We start from the raw sequence: 21,677 nt of genomic DNA on the forward strand, positions 1-21,677 counted from the left end.
TGGATTTCTTTCTTCTTGATGGAGAGCATTGTTGAAGGGGGTGTTGTCCCTGGAGACTCCTGAAGTATTATTAAGACAAAAGTCTCCCAAAGAAGACCAGTTGACAATGGAGGGCATTTTTATTTGGGCTTCAGATTTATAAGGCTGGAGTGAAAACAGTATGAGGTGTCAACTTTGTGACTTTGGGTGGGACAGGAGGGACAAAAAGTTGAACTGGATGGGAATAACTTCCTAGGATATTGTGAAATGCACCTATGGGACAGAAATGCATTTTTTTTTTTAAAGCAGGAATAAATAGACCCATAACACAGCCGAAATGGCTATTCCCTCTGGCAGCCATCTTACTGTGACTTAGCTTAACTACTGGGCTAACTCAGAGAGCAGCTGCCCTTAATTCAGCGCTTAGACATTTAGTGCTTTCTCTGGGCAAGGAAACATCCTCCCTGATGCACAGGCAATGGTGAATGGGTTTAGAATGGTCTGATTAACTGTGAATCTGCAGAGGGCAGGGCCACAGGCCTGTGTTCCATGTCTTCAGCAAGAAGATGATATCATCAAATATTTCTTTCTGAAGTACATATACACTTGAGGACTATGAGAGGAGAGAACAGGAGAGCTCTGACCGTATGGGCATAGTTCAGCCACCAGGACTCGGGAACTCATTGTCTGTGTGACATTATTTGTCTGTATGGCATTATTAGATGTATGGCGTACAGAGCTGAATGAGTTTCAAAGAGCTCTAAGATGCCCCACCTGGGTAACTGAATGGGAGCAGTGACACTGGTCAAGACAGGAGGCCAGGTTAACAAAGTCTTTAGCTAGCAGCCACTGTATCTGGTGTTTAAGTCATATCCAGTGGACTGAATACCAAAGGGTGTCCTGCTCTCACCCCACCTCTGCGCTGTGTTAAAGGCCTTCCCATGAACTGTCTTGTGTTTTACCCCACAGCTCTGACGCTTTGCCTCGTCTTGAGAGGGTTCTCAGGACGTTGAAAGGTAGACACCACGAGGAAGACTGAGCACCACCCTGTGTGCGGACATTGCTCATATAAAAACTAGGCGTGTGTGAATGAGTGCTTTTCCGTGGGCTGCATTGTACTAAAACTGAACACTGCTCGCATAGTGGAAGGGAGAATGTGCTGTTTAATGTTTTATTAAAAACATCTTCACGGTATAGGCGATTGAGGTCGCTCATATTTCATTTTGTGGCTCTAATCTTTAGATAAATATTGACTTTGTATGGTTGCCCAGATGAGTCTTCCAATGTAGTATAAATATTAAGAAATATTTATCTTTTTGTAGAGTCTCCAGAAGGGCGAGTTTTCTCTGTTTACTTTCATGTAGCATTTTTTTCTTAGGGGGTTTTATAACCAAAACTTGTAGCATGAAAGTCTTATTTCTACCTAAGAGTTCCAAAACAAGGCTGAATGTTATGAGGAAGTAACAGAACATTAAAAGTGGGCAGTAAGAAGATGAGAGATGAGAAACTTAAGTGTTTTCCAGGATTGGGGACGGTTTAACAGACTTAGTTTCTAGATGGGGAAAACCTGTATTTTAAGAGCACATTCAGATTGAAAGTTAATACTTGGGTTCTTTGAGAAAAAAAAAAAAACTGGCACTACCTTTTAGTCGACATCCTAATGCTGAGAGCTGAATTTACATCACTTATCGATTCGCTTGTCAAATTATTGCACAGATGTGGGACAGCTTGTCTCTAACTTCACTGGTAGGCTGCCCTCTAGTGGCACTTGGCCTCACCGCACCCACTTTTGTTCAGATTCCTGAGTGTTACCATTTAATCAGCAGCCACCTTAGTTACATGGGGCCCCTAAAGTTAAAAAACTTACAATAAAGGGTTCAAATGGTATTTATTTATTTATTTATTTATTTATTTATTTATTTATTTATTTATTTATTTATTTATTTGCTTTGTGTTCCAAAAGATCCATAAGTGCTAAAAATAAGCTCTGTAAATCACTTTAGGAGGAATTTTAAATAAGATGAAGTAAAAGCAGCAAGTATCGAGAAAATTGCGGTCATCCTTGGAGTTCTCAGCCTAGTGCATTTCCTCCCTGCTGTAAACCGTCTAAAAGTAAGTTTAGCATTTTGCTCTCTGATGATATGAAAACCCCTAGTTGCGGTCACACTGGGCATCAGTCCTGTGCCGACAAGTGGGTGCCAACTCTGTTTTCCCTTTGCTGGGGAATGACCCTAATCCAGAGTCTCCAATAAGTGCAGAGAAAATGTTAGACTCAGCAGCTACTTCTGCACGCTCCCATGATGCTAACACTCTGCCTGAGTTTCAGAGGCGGCATGTCAATGATCCAAGTACATTCAGTGCACAGCAGCAGAACGGCTGTCATATTTCATAGCAATGGCGGTGTACTGCTGCAGCTGCTGCAGCTGCTGGTGCTTGTCTGGCATTTTAAGACCAAGACCAGAAGGAACAAGGAAGAGCCCGCTGATGCCCGCCACGCAGGCACAGCATAGACAGTCCACTTTATACATGATGTCCTGATGGAGTTCAAAGCATGGGTTCTGGAGTTTGCTACTTGGTTGACAGTGGCTTCTTTGGGAAGTTACTTTATGTCTGTCTCTGTGCCTTGTCTGTGCCTTGTTTTCTTCATCTGTAAAATGGGACTAATTGTGCCTGCCTTATAGGGTAATTGAGATAACGTATACCTGAATGCTGTCAGGTACACGCAGACACTCAAGAAAAGTCTGTCATTGTTAATTGCTGTCAAACCGTCCTAATAGAATTAACCAATCTCTGTGTTTTCTGTCACTACCTCCGTGTGGGTTACTGGAAGGGAAGTTAAAATGGAAAAGGCAAAAATTCTGAGAGCTCTATAGTTCCTAGTGAGGCATTTGCTTGCCCTCCTTACGATCCTGTGCTCCTTTGTGTGTTAGGGTATGATTTAAAATAATTGACTTAGGAAGCATGTTAGACCGTACACTCACAAACCTTTATGTTCTGAGACAGGGTCTCACTCGCTAAGCCTGGCTGTTTCAGCCACAGAAGTGCTAGGATGTACGCCCAGTTCCAAAATGGGGAGAAAGGCTTCAAGGGTAAGGAAACTGAATTCCTTGGGTCCAGTGCTCAGTAAGGAGCAAGTTTGTGAGGCTCTTGATGCCTGGCCATATTACAGAGCTCTTGTGGTAGGGTCCAGGCACACGAAGCTCTGTGCTTGCTTGAGACTCGTGTTAATAAAGGGATCCCTCACTGGATGAACTTTTGGAATGCAAGGTTTTGATTGCAAGTGATGTTGTGTTGGAAATCTTAATGCCTCAAGTATTGTCACTCAAAAAGACAGTAGAGAAGTCTCTTCTAACTTACTATTAGACTCAAAACCAACATATAAATGCAAACAACTTTATTTTCTGCCAAACACTGCAACACATTGTTTATTAGCCACACCTGCTGGTGCGCTGGTCTGTCAAATTGAGGACCAGCCTTTTACACCCCTGGTTTCCAAAAACACCTAATTTCTGGACAGTGGCCAGTAGGAAAACAACTCCCTACTCTGACCAGGACTTTACTCCTTCGCTTTAGAAAGTTTCCACGAGGATATGGAAAAACTGGAGATTAAAAAACAATCTAGAGAGAAGGCTCTCCGTTTCTCTGAGAACCAGGAAGGACGTTGGTGTAGAGGACATTGGCTACCATGAGTTCTGGTGTGCTGTTGCCAAAACCACAAATGCGTGGTCTTCTGGCCAAGCATCTATGGGTTCATATTGTTGGTGCATTCATTGTGGCCCTAGGAGTTGCTGCTGCCTACAAGTTTGGCGTGGCTGAACCAAGAAAGAAGGCTTATGCAGATTTCTACAGGAATTATGACTCCATGAAAGATTTTGAAGAGGTGAGGAAGGCTGGGGTCTTTCAGAGTGCGAAGTGATTTCAGAATGCAAAGAATTCTTTGGATTGTGCTCCATAGAAGTTCATTGCTGACCTGTGTTCCTGAACTATGAAACTTGAATATGTGAGCTAAGGAGTAGTTTCTCTCAATAAACATTAATTATATGGACAGTATAAAAAAAAAAACCCAATCTAGAGGGATGGCTCAGGTGTTAGGGACATGCATGCCTTCCAACGACGAACTCAGCTGCCAGGTCCAACTGCCTATAACTGCATCTTTAGGCAACCCTTCATCCTCTTCTGCTCCCCACCAGCACACACTCAAATACACAAACGCGTATACATATCATGGAAAGTAAAGTCAACATTGTATACAGTGTAATCAAAAGTAAAATACACATATTAAGAAAAAATAGGTAATGAAAGTAAGTGGACTAGGGGTGTGGCTCAGTTGGCGTGGTGCTTGCCTGATGAGCTCAGAGCTCTGGTTCCTACATTCAGCATAAACACAAGCTTGGGGCCACACGCCTGCTATCTCAGCACATGGGAGACAGAAGGATCAGAAATTCAAGACCCTCTTCATCTCCAGAGCAAGTCTGAAGGCAAGCCCAGTCTCAGAAACAAAACAGAAGAGAATGATGAGGCAAGGTCCAAGTCAAACTGATCAGAAACCCTCAAGTAAGCAAGAATCAATCCTGGCACTATCTACTCCAATTGTTTGCTCAAATGGGCATCGCAGCCTAGTTTACAAAAAAGTAAGGAAGTTGTTGGTCGGGTTGCGGGGAATGTGCTAACAAGCAGGAGCTTGGAGATGGGCTGTCTCTGGAGACATGATGGGAACCGCGGTCCTCCCCAGTGGTAGCAAAGCTTGTGTTCATTTGGTCTTCATCCAAAGTTGGGAACATCTGACAGCTGTTTGGTGTTTCTTATGAAATGGATTTGGACCCTGACCAGATGTTAGTGGACAGCTGTTCACAACACAAAATGCTTCATCCGAAGAGGCACTAATGGGCAGGGTCCTGACATCTTCACAAGTAAGGCAGGAGTAGGCAGGGCCACCAATGACCATCCCCACCCAAGCCTGGCTGTCCACTGAGGGTGGAGGCCCTACTGGACTCGGAGCCTTCTCCAGAGCTAGAGTCTTTGGATCACAGGGCTTCTTGCAAACAGCCTCCAGAAGACTGTACAATGCTTGCTTTATGTATACCTATCCTGTGTGTGTACAGGGCAAACCTTTACAAAGTGGCCAGCCAATCAGAGGCTACCTAGTTGCCACCACCCCCTACTTACTAAGCCAAATTCAGTGCAGAATTTTCTCCACAATTTTGCTTTCTGTGCAGTATTTGTGCACAATTTTTATAAAAGTTATTTATAAAAGTTTTTTGAAAATTTTTATGTACTGCTTTCACGTGAGCATCTCTAACTGAACCAGTATAGCTCATATCCTCCCACCCCCATCCCCCGCTAATTACTGACTAGTGGCCATTGCAATGGAGTTTTGAATATACACTTTGGTTAAAATGGACTTTAAAAAACACTGACATTAAAGCAAGCACTTTAGGGGCAAACTGGTTTGATGACGGCTCATGAATAATTACATGGGCTTGCGTCCACCCTGTGCACCTGCATGTGCGACCTTCAAGGGCTAGTTTTTGAATTCAGTAGTCACTAAAGTATCTGAGGCACTTTTTGAGTTAGAGTTTGCTCATCTTTTCCTTTCAATTTTGCAAGTTAGGAAGAAACTCTAAGTCACTCTTGGCGTGTACTGATGGAATCTCTGAGCCTTCCATGGATTGGCGGATGACTCTACATCAGAGTGCAGTATTACAAATGCGACGTAAAACATTTTGATCCCCACTGCCATTCATTGCTTCTCTTTACAGAATCATGCCATGGATAGATATAGACAAGGACTCTCCCTAACTAGAGGGCTCTCCGTGCTCTTCTCCTGTATCCCATTCACTCCCTCTTTCCAGAGATAAAGATCTGTCCTATACTCTACTTCCTTCTAAAATATGACCTATGTAATCCAGCCAGGATGCTGGGTACATTTTCCTAATCACAGCTGCTTATTTAAAAGAGAATATAGTCTTTGTTGAAGCTGCATCCAGCTGGGTGGGAAAAAGCGAGATGTCCTGACCCTAGTACTCTTCCTGTTTGCAAGTATATTGGGGTTTTCCTGATATGCTATGCTGAGGCTTTCTACAACAGTAAGACACCCCCCTCCCCTCCATTTTCTAGCGTGGCTTCTGCTCCCATGAATGAAAGGCAGCTCTGACTAAAGGAGCTAGAATATGCCCAGCAACCAGTGCCGGGTACTATTGAGCCCATTGTTTTCCCCCAGCACTGTGGAGCCAAATCTCATTTTATAGCACACTGTATTCTAGGAATTCCACTCTACTACAACAGTCTTTCTCTAAGGCCTTCCTATTTTCCCCATTTGCTGCTGTCACAGGCAGCGCCACATAGTCCTGTAGCAGGCAATTAGAATTCACTCCTCCCCAAGGCTCTTCTCTGCCCCATTTGCAAAGGGACCACAAAAGCATCAGCTGCCATATTAAATAGACACTAATGACAGCAAGCTGTGATCAGCCAAAGCCGTGCCGGAGATGAGGTGTTTAAGATTGAATTCCTGTGAGGGACGAAACCTGGAGTTCAGACATGCTCCCACTCCTGAACTAACACTGAGGTTTAGGAGAAATTGAGCTAAGATTATGACTGATGGATTTTTTCATATACTTAAGGGTAAATGAGGTGAATGTGTTTAAAGTAAATACATGAGTGAAAGTTTCCCAATAGGGTCGCACAGAGTTACCTAGTGGACTAATCAAGGTGCTGTATGTATTTGAGGTGTTTTTTCCTTTATAGTTTTCAAAAAAATGATTGTAAACTAGTAATACTGTCCTTTGGAAGTATCATTTGAAGACTTCCAAGGTGTCTTGAAGCCTGTCCTCTTCCTGTGGGGCCCCTGATGTTTGAATCTGGGATGTGGAGTCTATATCATTACTAACTGGCCTCTGAACACAATCCAGACACTTTTCAAAGACTCTCTGGTGTAATTTGACAATGGCTGAATGGCACGTTATTCATTTTCGTCACATCTGGCAACTTGGGAACACTCGTGGAATAATTTCCTATTGGATTTGTGAAGCTGCCCCATTGGTAATATTCTCTGGGAGATCAATCAAGTGTGAGGAATTATGGTGTGAACAGACCTTCCCAAACTAGGTGAGACCTTCCCCCCAGTAGTGATGACACAGCCCAGTGCATTTAGAGTGGGCTGTCTTACCTTTCCTACTCTCCGGGCCTTTTTGACTAGATTCTCCTGCGGCCTGTGTACTGGATAGCCACGCCATCCTCTACTGAAGCAGAGCCTAGAGGAATGTCATTGAGTCCCAAATCATTAATTGACCCAGACGGCGGCCAAGTAATCAGTGAAGGTTTTCTCTGTTTCTGTTTACCATCCCATTTCGTTTTAACAGAACCGTACGCACCCGTCTTTGCCTCGTTTGGAGAAATAGAAGGAACATTCTCCTCGCAACACAAACAGTCTGTATAAAGTTATGAGTCTTTTTAAAAAATATTTCCCTCCACATATTACCCAGGTACTGTCCAGCATGGTTAGTGGACAGCTGCCTACAAGATAACTTCTTTTCCAAGGTGTGTGAACATTGGAGGCCATCCTAGGCCACAGACGTGTCTTTTTACATGTTAAAGACCGAGACCTAGCCAGTGGCTCTTACAGTGCTCGTGGTTCTTCGATGGGTGTCAGTGACATTCTGGGGTAGAGTGACCGGCAGGTCTTTTTCTTGCTGTTTCCTCGGCTTAGTCTAGATAACTACATGGATGCTCTATCTGCACTGGGCACCATGTCTTAGAAGAGAATGCTTGTGGTTGTTCCAAAGCCCAGCCTTAGATGTCAGAGAGTTGATGGCTCCTGATGCTTAAAGTTGTCCCCAGACACTCACACATCCTAAGGTTATTGACGTTGTCCTTGCATGTCTGCATTTAATTGTAAACACAAAGCCGATAGTGGAAGTTTGGATTACAGCCTATGTAATACCTAGTGTGTCCAAGTCCACTAATTAGAACAAGACTTAAAGGTGGCTGGAGGGAAGTGACTCCAGCAAACAGAAGTGCGTGTGTGTGGAGCAGACAGTACAGCCAGGGCCTACAGTCAGATCCATGTGGCATCACTCTGACTGTGTGACCTCCGGCAAACAGTAACCTCGTTATGTCTTTATTTGCTGTCTTGTACAGTGGAGTAGTAGTTGGGGCTGCCTCATAAGTAGCCATAAGGATTAAATGAGTCAGTATGTGTGGATTGCTTTAAATACTTGTTACACTGTTAATACTGGGTAAGAACTCACCACCCCCATCCTCTGTGGGTTTATGTAAGCATGCTGGAGAGAGATGAGCCTAGAGAATTTGCACGTGTGTCTGTGTGTGTGTGTATGTATATGTGCATGGGTATATATGCTAGAAATTAGCACACAGCAAGGATTGAACACTTGGATCTGGCTTTTGTAGCCCTGCACCCATTTTGATACCTTCACTGTTATCCAAGCTACTATGTCCCACCCTCTTCCTTCACACTCCTTCTTCCACTCTGCCACCCATGTTTCTTCTAGTAATGTCAAGCATCTAAGCCAGGTAACAGTCCGTGAAGGCCATAAAGCCATTCATCTTTGAAGTCACCAGTCATTTATGTGCAGTGTTACTTGTTGAATGTGCCCATGGGTGACACAAGGCTGAAAGTGGAGCTAATTTCTTCTGTCAGTGTTGAAATCCTGTTTCGTTGTTTAGTTTTGTTGTTGAGACAGGGTCTCAGAAATCCCAAATTGGCCATATACTCTCAGCATATGTGGGTAGTTTAGGATGGCCTTGAATTTCTAGTCCTCCTGCCTCTACCTCCCTTGTGATAAGATTACAGGTGTGTGCTACCACACCTGATTTTATGTCATGTTGAAGTGATCAAACCCAGAGGTTTATGTATGCTAGGCAAGCACTCTATAAACAGAACTACACCCCCCAGCCCAGTAACCTGCTAGATCAAAATCCTCACGTTTGAGATCCAGGAAGTCCATGGGAGTAAATACCCTTCTTCTGCTGGCAGTGATGTTTCTTTCTAGAGGCTTCTGACTAGGGAACCATTCTGAGGACAGCATTCCTTGTTATGTGAGATGATTTTGGTGCTGACCACATTATGCCCTATCAGTTTAAACGCAGCACAAAGCTCCAGTCAAACCTAAAGTGTCTCTATCATTATTAGCTGCAGGACACCAGGGCGCTTGTTCAAGGCCCTCAGACTACAGAGCACAGAGATGTCCACTGGGCACATGCTGACAAGTCCTTCCAGAGCTGGGGAAGATTACGTCAACCTGTCTGGGAAAAACATCTCCCTGTTTTCACCGAGATTCAGGAAGGCCAGTCAGAGACAAAGTTTCAAGTTCAGGAGACTCATGAGGTTCTTCACATCACACGATTCTGTTGGCATTGCCACTTTAGCAGTATTATTTCACAGACCTTACTTCAAGTTCAAGCCTAAAAGTCAGAATAATGGTGTCAGATAACCCCACTCTTGATAATCTCCCTCTCTTACAATAATCCAGACATTGCTGACACAGTGAAATTTGTGCTGATTCTTCAGTAGTTTGCTCTTAAAATAAAGACCTAGTAGGCTTGGAAGGAAATGTTAGGGAAAATAACTTCTGAAAATAATTAGCAGGACCATGTCAAATTTATGTTTTGAAATAACAGTGATCACTTTAAGTTTGGTTAGCACCAAAATAAATGAATGAGTAAATAAAAGCAAACAAACAACTCTTTAAACCATCAGCCCCTTTCCAACTGTAACGGGAGACTTGTGGCTTCTTTATTTTCTAGGTCACACTCCATCAGCAACTTAGGTGTGATGTTCAGGTAGCCCTTCAGCAGGAACTTGACGGGTGTAGCTGATATTTTGGGGACATGGCTAGTTGAATTTGATGTGTCTTATGATGGGCTATATAATAGGTAGCAAATGCCATTGTCAAATAGATGGCTCTGATGTTCTAAAAATATTGATCATTCTAATTATTGTCTATATGCTAATAGATGTTCTGAAAAAGTATTACAATTTGCATGTGGGATAAAGGATGGGGGAAAACTCATGAACTCTGGGTAAATGGTATGTTTTCACTTCTGTGGTTGCCAGGAAGGCACTCACGTGGTACATTCTGGTAACAGTAATTGGATATGTGTGCCTCATTAGAAGAGTGTAATTTCCTAGTTATTATAAGTAAGCTCAATTTTGTTTTGTGTCTGCAGTTTCTACCTCTGCTTCTATGTCTAGTCATTGTTGACAAAGCTAAGATGAGACGTGTCCCACATGGCCCCTATCAGAGGAGAGGCAGCTAGGGAGCCACTGGGTCTTCCCACTGGAGCTGTCTCCATTGTAGTCCCATTCCTTCCTCTTCCTGACACCATTTCTATTTCTTCTGTCAGACAATGACGTAACCAACAATCTGTTTCCAGTCTCTCCAAGCCATGATGTTTCCTTCTTACTGTCTGAGCTTTCCCTATACCACAGGGGACAGATGCAGTTTTTAAAGAGACCTCCCAAAGAGAAAGTTTTATCTCTTGACTCAGTTCTCATATACTAGAAATGTATGAAGCTTATCAAAAATCTCTTAGCAGATCCTTGATGCCCAAGGACTCAATATGTGATTTTTCTCCCCAGTTGTTGGGTATCAAAGAGAAAATCAAAGCATCAGGCTTACTTTATGTGTATTATTGTATGTGTATTTATTTGACCTTTCCATCAGCTAAAAACCAAAGATCCCTTTAATGCTCGTTTACAGTACTGCAAAGGCCATGTTTTGCTTCTCGTGTGGTTCTTTCTAGAAGTAGGAAGTGCCAGAAGAAATGGCCACACATTCCATTAGGCTTTTAGTTTCTAGGGTAGCATTCTTTAAGGCATAGAGTTTAAAGTACTTTGGTGCCCACGGTGGTTTACACAAGGAGACTGTGCGGCTGTTTGGAGATGAATTGAAGACAGTTAGACAGAATAAACCGTCTCCTTATCTCTTTTACTGGCTCCATATAATCTGCAGGTGACTCTTCCCTGGCCTCAGTGATCATCCCACTGACAAGCACATGTTTGGAGGTTGGGGGGGGGGTATATCTCAAACTCCTCAGCTGAAGATGCTGTATCAGTGAAGAGCGGACGAGCTTCCCCATGGTATGCAGCGTTATCTTTATATACCACACGACACAAAGAGCTTTGCCCAAGTAGTAGTTTCAAACTTGGCCTCCATTCGCCATCCCAAAGCCCATTCTTTGCTCCATTATCACAAGGAATGTGATATTCACCAGGATACAACTTGAGCTCTGAGATTGCCGTGACATGAGAGCACACTGTATAGTATCGGGAATCTGTCGGGTCTTCTCTGGAAGCAAGGATTAAGGTTCATAAATCAAGTACCGTATTCAGAAGAGAAAACTGTCAGGAAGAGTGCAGGCACACTAAAGTGGCCCTAGCTATTCCTCAGAGTGCAACTACTTCCTGGAACTTTGGAGTCAGTTTAAGATCGATCAGCCCAAACATCCCTATTGGCAGGTGTGAATGAAGAGATAGGGTAGGTGGTCTTACACAGAAACCAGAACGACCATGAGTCTAGAAGCCCAATCACCAGAGACACATCTAGGGAAGGAGACTTTGCGCCACGGTTGGAAATGGTCTCAGTTTGTATCACATAAGGACACCATAGCTCTTAGAAAGAGAAGTTTATATACTGCAAGATTCTAAGTATTCTAATTAATCATGCGGGTTGTGTCCCTCCGTATTTGCAGACTGCTTTCCATTTCTGGTATTGACTGCAGGTCATGTGGTATCTTAATAAAAGCATCAGATGTGCAGCCATTTACATCGTTGTGTTCTCTCCTCTGATTTAGATCCAGAGATACCGTTTGCCAGTCTTAACACTTGCTTGTTAATAATGCTGGTAAGAAATAAAGCCTCTGTTGTAGGGGCTTCCTTAAGAGATAAAACAAAAGCCTTTTCTTAATCAGTGTTTGATTGAGGGGAATCTAATAGTGAAGTAATGAAGGAAAATGCTAAAAGGCTTTTTAAAATAGCCTCTTAAAGAATGCCGAGAACTGACTCACTTTCAATAACAACCCCTTCATATGTTTGACTATTGGAACATAAACATAATTTGCAGTGTGGATACCCTCATAGGGCTTAGTGCATGTCTTGGTGGAATCCAGTTCAGATGGCCTATATGAAAAAGATCAAAACAGGTATTTTCCATAACACCAAATATGAATTTTTTTTTCAGCCACGTCAGTGCCCACCTTTTCAGGACACTTAGTGCTGATGGTATTACCTACTGTCTTTTCTTTAATGCCACAAGATAAAAAGGACAGCTTTTTTTTTTTTTTAATTCTAATAGATTTTTTAGAAATCCTTTTAAAACCTTTTTAGAACAGCAGGAAAAACTGATTCAAAGGCGGAGCACAAACAGAATGACTTAATGGACATAAGGCAACATACGCAAGGGAAAAAACTAGGCTTGGAACCTAAAATAAATCGAATATATAACACCTCTCCATTTTGTTCTTTTTGGGTGTGTGTGTGAGAGAATCTGTTATTTATGGACAAGCCAGTTGATTCCTTATCAGGCCAAAGCTTGTGTTTGCTCAGACTAGTGATAATGAGCAGTAAAGAGAGATAGGAATGGCTAAGCCGTGGGGGAATGGGACAGGGAGAATAGGTGGGTTCAGTCTAGGCTGTGAGCCCAGTACTGAAAGCCCTGGAATTCCCTGCCGTGCTCTTATGTTAATTGGAGGGGGGTTACTATAAGGAACTGTAATGAGGATGGGGGCTTCCCAGGCAATCTCCTGGCCCCAGGGAAGAGCTCTCAGTAATTACTTAGTTACAGCCCACGGTTGGGTTGAGAGGCATCTAAAGCCTTCTTCTGAGCCAGCTGCAGCACTGTGACCTGGGAGCTGATTAGAAATGCAGATGTGCAGGCCCACGCCAGCCCACCCAGAGAGGACTCAGCGCCCTGTCGCGACCTGCTGGTGATCGGTGTGCAGGTTGAATCGGGGGAGGCGCTGGTTGAAAGGACTCGAGGTAGAGGGTACAGAAATGCGGGTTATCTTAGGAAAAGGAGGGGCAGGCTACTTTTTTACTAGTGAGTTCAGCACATTGTAGGTGGATGAGGGTGTTTGTAGTTTATCTCTCAAGACGGAAAGAAACCACAGTGTCTCTGGGAATGAATCACCTGGACCTTGACTTGCTTGTGCCAACACATAGTGCAGGGCACAGACTAATATTTACCTAACAGCCCTGGGGCCACATGGACAAATGTGGCAGAGGTAAGAAAAAGCCCCGGGTAATGAGGAGGATTGTCATTTCAGTGGCCGCAAGATTAAAATTAGCACCAAGTGCTAGGCCTTTGCATCAGTAAAACACGACTCTGTCTGGGTCTCCAACACACACTTATTATTGAAGTGATTTCCCATTTTATTAAAGCCTTGCTTCCAAAATGGTTTATAGCAAAAAACAAAACAACCAAAAAACAAAAAACAAAAACAAAACTCAACCTTCCTAACAGCCTCGTGAACTGCTAACAGCTCAGAGCTGTGTTTCCTTAATTTTAAAAGCTAAGTGATTCCTGCCACTGTGGCTGCAGAGTGACAAATGACAACATATGGACACTGTGAGGATGGTAGGATGAAAGGATCCCTCCTTAGAACAGGTTTTCACCGCATCTGAATAACACTCTGAACCCTACCTCAAAGACTGCCTATGCTCCTTTTCCTCATCCGGTGCTGCCATTTCCTGGAGCAAACAAGCCCAGTAGGTGGTACGAGAACTGGCTATTTTCCCCTTACCTGCATCAGTGGAAGGCGAGGCTGATAAATCATCTGCCAGTCCATCTTTTAAGTCAAAGTTTAAAAGCCATGAATACCGAGCTGGAGAAACATTGACCAGAAACGGTGACATCACAGGAATCACAAGTCTCTCTTTGTCCCTGGAAATTTTTTTTGTATAATGGCCTCAGTCTTTCTGACAAACAGGCTCCATTTTCAGGGTCATGGGAGAACTCTCCACAGAAGAATAAAAGGAAGCTGTAAAACTGGTAGATATCATAGACCCTATGTATGTGTTACCATATATCCACGCCCCAGGGTCACCCTTGAGAAAAATTGGGCAGGAAACTCTTCAGTGACCCTAGAAACTCACTTTGACAAGGAAGGGCCACTTAGAGTTGTGATGGTTGGAAGAGTTGCCTTCAGCAAGGAAACACAACTCTAAATCTATTGCTAGGGAGAAAAAAGAGGCTAGCCCCATCCTTCCCAACACCTAAGTTACTAGTGGAAACATTGAGGGGCAAAAGAAAATTTTAGTCTCATTTTTGCCAAGGTGAAGATGATCCTCCTGAGAACCTTGTCAGAGAACACTATTTTCCCGAGATGAGAGCTAAAAGCCTTCTGCACTATGTTCAACTTTGGGAACACACCAACAAGCTCACATAATCAAAGAACCTCCATGTGTACTTCTAAGAGCTGCCCCAAAGACCACAGACCTCGGTAGAGAAGTAATGGAAACAGAGATCCAAAGACAAAGCGACTAAGGCAAAAGTGATAAGAAGTGGGCAGGTCCTGAATTTAACCACACTGGGGCGTTGACCAGGAACACTGAGGCTGACCACAGTATTGCCCCACATCTGCCTGCTTTATCACCTTTATCCCCCTTTTCCAGCAAACACACAGGTCAGCACGGGGCGCACTCTTTCTCCCACCTAATCGGTGTTCAACAGTCCTGGAAGCTCGGGAAGCCATTTAGATTATAAACCTTTAGAGAAGATTAAATAGTCATCATGTGTTCTTCGCTCTTGACGCTCTTTGGGTTTGGAAGTGGGATTCTTGGCCTCGTTCTGAGAAGTAACACATTTAGGTGTTAACGGTAAGCAGTGTTAGTTGAAATGAATGGGGATTTCTCTGCCCCGCCCCCCGCAGGTTTCAGTTGTAACGCAAAGAATCTGGGAGAGAAAACTGTGCTCTCAGCAGAACCCAGTGAAAGGGAAAACAGAAGATTAAGGAAGAAGATTCAGCTGCAGTTTTGAAGAACACTTGAGGAAAGATGAGAGCAGAGGGCTTTTGAGTGAGAGAGAACCACTTCTCAACTGGGCTGTTTAGTCACATATTATATGGAACAGGGTGGAGGAGGGCACTTCACTAGACCAAAGGGGTCTGGCAAGAGTCTTCCAGAATCGTTAAGTACAGTTGAGTTAGTTATAAAGTGCAAGGTACTCATGACTTAAAAGATTCCAGTTATTGTCATAACAGTGAAACCTGTCCTCTCTCCATCGTACTTGGAAATGACTGTGACATCACCTTGAAAGAGGAAAAGCTACTACTATTTCCTGAGACTGGAGGTGGGGGTGGGGCCTTCAACTCTGGGTTTCGGTTTTTGAGTATGTTTATAGTCTGTCATACTCCACATACGACTCAATCCCTGCATGATCATCTGAAATGTCTCCAAAACAAACAAACAAAAACATGGAAGGTTCAAAGGTCCGAGAGCATGCTAAGGCAATGGTCTCTGATAGTCAAGAAAGTGGTGACAGCCTAAGGGTAAGTAGAGGCACTGTCATGGCTCCTGCACAGAAGACGGATTGATTGCCCTTACTTCCTTTCTCAACCCCTTCACCACAGACACTTCCTGCTTCTCAAGCTTGAGGGAAGGACGGCTTTATTCAGCATTTAAACTGATGACATCACCACACTCTCAGCGCTGATTGAGGACTTTTCAAAAACATCACCTTCAGAGAAATCCGGACTCTTGGGATCCCAATGGAACATAGAATTTGACTTTTCTCCTGTTAGTATTTGCTAACAACAGATGTATGTTAAATTCTGTGTAGTAGAAAGTTTCGGAGGAGGAGGGAAATATTTTCTGGACCCTGAAAAACAAAAGGACAATAGGGGTTGCTGGAAAGGAGGTATTAAAATTACTTGTCTATGCATATATGAAGAGAGCTCGGAGAGGTTCTCACAGGAAGAAGCACAGTAGAGGAATAAAAAGGAGAATGGTCTGGAGGCCCTGTAGAAGGCAATTTATTCCTCAAAGTGATGAGATATTTTGTCTTTAAGAACACCCCAACATGAATCTGCTTTGGTAGCAGACTTGAGCGGATGAGCTGCACGATCCAATTAGTAGATAAGCATCCGAAAATGCTCCAATAATTCTCACGGCTCTCTAGCCAAACTCTTTGGGGCTGGAGAGGCTGAGGGGTTAAAAGCACAGGCTGTTCTTCCAGTGGACCAAGGTTCCATTCCCAGCATCCATATGGTGATTCATAACCATCTGTAACTCCAGTTCCAGAGGATCCTGTGGCCACTAGGCAGACGTGTGGTTCAAAGACATACACTCAAGCAGAAAACTTCATATACGGGAAATAAAAATTAATTAAAAAAATTCTGTATTGCTTCCTGTATGTCCATCGAAGAGAGACTTCATCAATGGTTCCCCAAGAAAACAGAGCGACTTACCCTAATGGTCCCCCAAGAGTCAGGTACAGAAGCCTCAGAAAACAAAGAAGAAAATGGAGTTTCCAGCGCCTTTGCCAAGACAGGATTTGTGGTTCCACTAAGATTTCCTAACTGAATGAAAAGGCGTCTTCAGGGTTTTTTGTTGCTCTTGTATCCATTGATATGTAAAGTGTTTCTAAGTTACCCCTAAACGGTTAATTAGTGTTTGAACCGATAATGATGATACCACATGCAAGCTCAGTCAGCACTGACAGAACAAACCTGTATGGGTGGCCTCAGCACTGACACATGGGCACTAACTAACCCTCTACTTTGTCCCATTTGTGTAGCATGGCTTCCTTTGAGAATATTGGTTTCTCATGTCACTAGGTACTAGCAGTCATGATAATAATAATAATAATAATAATAATAATAATAATAATAATAAATAATTTAATAATTCTACTCTATTCTATAGCATAAGACTTTTGAAAACTAACACATCAAGTTTAGGCAAAGACCAAAACCTTTCAATATTTTAACATTGAAGCCACCAGATTTTGGATATTTACTTCACTTGGGCACGTTGATTACCACCAGCTTGTGATCTATGTAGCAAGGACAGCATGTGGTTCAGCTGGTTGCCTTTCTCCCCTCCACTGCTGATCTCATGAATATTATCAAGCGTTTGCAGCCTGAGAAAAACATGATCCAGATCAGACTCCTGAATTTTGCCCCAAATAATATCCAACAAGTCAGAACAATCTGTTCTGTAAGTAGTTCATGTTGTCATCGAATTATTGTGATTGAGAATTGTATTGTCTTGGGATTGAGAGCTTTGACATGAGTTCAGTGCTGGTAATGGGAAACGTTATTTACACAAGACTTCTGACCACTTTCAACCGTGTATAGAAATACACTATCATCTAAATGCCCAGTGATGCTGATCTGAAGAGAAATTGTTGGCAGGTATTGGTGCCAGTCAGATGAGAATGAACTGCCAAGAAATATACAAGTGAAAATGATAACATAGGCCTTTCATTCTCATACTCTTTCCCCCGCCTCTCTTTTCCTCCCTGCTCCCCCACCTCTCTCCTATATGGCTCATATACAGTGCCAATCCATTGTAATTACAAAAGATGACGGATTTAGAGACAGACACGGAGCCTTGGTGGTAGAAAAACTCACTCCCCTGATGTTGCCAATTTACACACAGCCTGCATCTTTCCATAGCAAGGTTTGTGTCAAGTGTCATATAGAAACGAAGAAGGAGTTGATTTCTTTGATATTTCAGAATGTGACCACTTGGCCCTCCAGGAAAAGTGGTGCAGTGAGAACCATGAAGTTTTCTGTGAATACCCAAAGCAGGAGGGCATTCACTGGGAAAACCTTACAACAAGGTGGATGGAAACGACACTCAGGCCTGGCAGCCTCCGTCTGCCTGCTTCATTCAGGGCATGTTTGAAATGATGTCAGAGTTAACTGTGACTGGAAGGCACCATAATAATTTGCTCACTTACTTTAAAGGGAGTGTTTGAAATTATTTTCAATCAAGAACATAGTGATGCAACTTTTCCAATGAAAACATGACTCTTTAAGGGTTACATTAACTACAGGCTTTAAACACGGTGAGTATTCGAATCCTGTGTCTTAGTGTAAAGAAATTCGACTAACCATATACAGAATCCTTTAACTTAGCCAAGAGGTTGAAGCACAAAAAAGACATTTTACAGAAGTTATCCAGTGAATGGGACAAAATGAACTTGTAATGGGAAGAGAAACTAACATTAAGAAAACAACAGCCCCCCCCCCCAAAAAAAAAACGAGGCCATAGGTTATCACGTTTTAACCCACAAACTAAAATTGAGGCACGCAAAGTCGTATGTATTTCTGTTGCTTTAAGATATATAAAGAATGACTGCAGCATCTGAAAACCTAAATGATTACAATTTTATATAAAAATCAAGAGGTTCATGTTCGGACCAGAAGTAAAATAATGGCTGAGTGTAAAGTGGATTTCAAGAATTCTGGGAAATAATTTATCTGAGCATCTACCACTGGTGTTAGTTAACCTTTCCAGGGCGTGAATATTAAGAAGGAAATCTGTTTTTTGACACTGTGTGTGTGTGTGTGTGTGTGTGTGTGTGTGGGAGGGGTTGTGTTTGAGGGGACTTAATTGGTTACAAATAAAAAGAAAGAGTGCATATTGTCAGTGTGAGAGCAATTGTTGAAATGCATTGCAGTGAGGTCCAGGGTCACCAGGCTGGACTCCCAGGAGCCTTTCTCTGGAGAGTCAGCCTGGCACATGGGAACGGCTCTGCACGCCATTCCACGCAGCTGCAGCAGCACCGAGACCTCTCCCTTCATGATGCTCAGTGATTTGCTTTGTTCTCGGATTGCAAAACAGGGCAACTGCTTTCAAAGCATGTCATGTTATGGGCACACTCAACAGTCTACAGGGCTTTAATTACCTTAGATTTAGGAATATGACACCTTTTAGGAGGATCATTATGAAAACAAGACAAAAACTGCAAAAGCAGCCTACTATTGCCTCCAGCTTTGGGAGGCAGGACCACAATACACAGCTTCACATTGAGACCTTGCTGAGACTTAGCTCCTGCCGGATGTAGTTGTACACACCTTTGATCCCAGCACTAGGGAGGCCGAGGCAGGTGAATCTCTGTGATTTTGAGGGCATCCTGGTCTACAGAGTGAGTTCCAGGACAACCAGGGCTGCATAGTGTGACCCTGGCTCAAAATAACCAACAAAATAAGGACAAAAAGAGTCGGCTCCTTCCAAAGGAAGAAATGCTGTTTCTTGCAACGTCCAAAGATGGAGGCCTGATGCTGTTGTACATGTGGATGTGGGAGAAGAGGTCTGATTTTAAAACTGTAGCTGATCTATAATGAAGAGTTTGAGGAACACAAAATATTTTGTTAGCTGTTACTAATGACTTCCAGTACAAACTATGGCCAACAAACTCCAAGTACTGACCATAACTTTACTGTTGAACAGACATACAAAGAAAACAAAAAACCCTTCAGAGAGTGTATAAGGATTGGCATGTTTATGACTGTCACTTGTGTGGGGTAGGTAGGGTGAAGAAGTTGGAGTGATGGTCATGTTGGACCTGATCTATGTTTATTTACTGGTATTATGAGAAGATCCCCGTGCACTAAGTATATCCTTTATATAAAGAATAAGTAAGCGAGTGGGGTACCAATTACCGTTAAAATAAGAACCACAGCTTGTGACTGGGAGTGTAGCACAGTTTGTAGGTTACCTGCCTATTATCCCCAAGGCCCTGGGCTACATGACTAGCACTGTATAAGCTTCCCAGAAGGTTCTCTGTACATGTGCAGTTTTGATGCCAGGACAATTCGGAGCATCGCCTCTTGGCCATCCACATTAATACTTCAGGATACCCAGAATACTGATCATCAGGGGAAAAAAAATCTAAACTGTCCGGCAACGAATTATCCTGAAGAAGGCGATGCTTTTAAAGGATCAATGAACCCTATTACTAATATTGGAAAAAATGAAGACCAACCATTGAGCCTGTTTAGTTGGATAAGGGGCATGCTATTCCAGTCTGAGGGCAGCCGACACTTACTCACACTAAGCATTTGGCCCATGTTTTCCAGGGCAGATAAAGCCATTAAACCTCTGGCTTGTGTGACCTGCCTACATCTATCTACCCCTCGTATGCTGACTCTCATATAAACCGTAGTTATGCCCTATGTATTTCCCATTACCGTGTTCCTCCCTCCCTCCCTCCCTCCCCCTCTCTTTTCAATGCCTGAGATAAAAATAGCACTTCCCCTTTTAGTAGCACCAAGCACAATAAGCAATGCTTACATGATGCCCACAGTTTATCTTGGTAGCAATCCTAAAGGCGTATGTTACTCTTAGCCCCGTTTTTGAGTCAAATCACTTAAGATTTGAAAGAATAAATGAATTTTCCCTGAAGTCATAGAAAATAACAACACTCAAGTCACTAGTCTGGTCCTTAAGCTGGTGAGGAGGTCCATATGGAGCCTTCCATATTGCTTCAGGTGCAAAGTGGGTAAAAGGGCCATGACTGCCCCATTAAAGGGTGGGTGGGATGAAGATATTGTTTGTTTATGAAATATGCAGTTTCCTTTGGGTGAATCCTTTAACTCTGGAAGGCTTGTCCGAGGATTGAGGCACTAATTTCCCTTGTGTGGTTCGTCCTAGCCCTAACCTTCCTGGGATTACATTTTCATGTCTGAGGGTCAATCGTGGGGTTTTTGTTTGTTTGTTTGTTTGTTTGTGAAGACATCCTTTCACATGGATAGATGTGTGTGTGTGTGTGTGTGTGTGTGTGTGTGTGTGTGTGTGTGTGTTTGTGCTCCTGTGCTTGTGTGACTGCCACCTGCAGACACTCACTTTCTAACTGCTGGCTAGATAGGTGTCCCTCACACTGGCCACTTGCTGTGGACTGTCATTCTCAGGAATGTCTGTTCTCTTTGTCCACACATGCTAATACACTGTCCATCGTGCCTCTCCGAATAGCTCATGAGTCTTGAACTTGGAGCCAGCAAAGTACTGCCTTTGTAAAGCACAAAAGAACACCAGTTTGGTGGCTTTTTTTTTTTTTTTTTCTTCTTTAAATCACACAAGGTCTGAATGAAAAGCTGTTCTACTATTCAGAGGCCACTCGCATTGTGCAGCTGCCCCTGGACTGCTGAGAACATCTCAAGGCTGACAATGGAGTACCTGACTGAGCCTCTGCTCACAGGACTTATTCAGGAGCCCCAGGCCTGGGACCGGTTCCAGCTTGCTCTGGGAAGATTGAGGCCCTTTTCTTGGTCAGACCCTGATAAGCATATTGGAGTTTGTTGTAGCTGTTGTTTGTTGTTTGCCTGCCAGAGAGGATTCCATAATCTTATTGCAGTGCTGTCTTCCCAGCAGGCTGGCTCTCTGGGTAGGTTTTGTTCCTGCTTTGGTCCCACCTCTGTGAAGTGTACAGTGTGACTTGGGTCATAGTCCACTCACAGTGAGCAATACATCACCCTGTGGACTAAATTCCCATGACTCTGGCTCCTCAGGACAATGTCTCTTTCTTCACCAAGCTCATGGTAAATATCTGGTCAGCCTCATCTATTTAAAACCAGCCAAGCAGGAATCCTGATTCTGGGAAGTGGATTTGTTTGTAAGTAAACAGAGGACTCAGCTCTTCCTAACTAAAACTGAATTCCAATCACTCTTAACATAATACCAAAGGACTACTTCATCTTCAGTGCTAGGAGGGACCAGGGTACACCGAGGCAGG

At 43.2% G+C, this 21,677-nt stretch overlaps 2 protein-coding genes across 6 annotated transcripts in view; both read left to right on the forward strand.

The window, feature by feature from the left end:
- Positions 1 to 21,677, forward strand: part of Sema6a (semaphorin 6A) — a 120,291-nt gene that overhangs the window by 13,842 nt on the left and 84,772 nt on the right. Inside the window, exon 1 of one of the 5 annotated variants that reach the window (XM_032885786.1) lies at positions 21,050 to 21,483. The exons of the other annotated variants lie outside the window; for them this stretch is intronic. The gene's annotated coding sequence lies outside the window, so the exon portion shown is untranslated. Of the gene's footprint in view, positions 1 to 21,049; positions 21,484 to 21,677 lie in introns of those variants that run through there. 5 annotated transcript variants of the gene reach the window in all.
- Positions 3,423 to 4,041, forward strand: LOC116884644 (cytochrome c oxidase subunit 6C-2-like). Its single transcript, XM_032885792.1, has one exon. It carries the CDS (start codon positions 3,665 to 3,667, stop codon positions 3,893 to 3,895), a length of 231 nt encoding a protein of 76 aa, XP_032741683.1. The 5' UTR covers positions 3,423 to 3,664; the 3' UTR covers positions 3,896 to 4,041.

This window comes from Rattus rattus, chromosome 15 (genome assembly GCF_011064425.1).
Source record: "Rattus rattus isolate New Zealand chromosome 15, Rrattus_CSIRO_v1, whole genome shotgun sequence".
NCBI lineage: Eukaryota > Metazoa > Chordata > Mammalia > Rodentia > Muridae > Rattus > Rattus rattus.

Excerpts from the sequence above, each read along its gene's own strand:
- LOC116884644 (XM_032885792.1), top strand. The coding sequence starts at position 3,665 with ATGAGTTCTGGTGTGCTGTTGCCAAAACCACAAATGCGTGGTCTTCTG.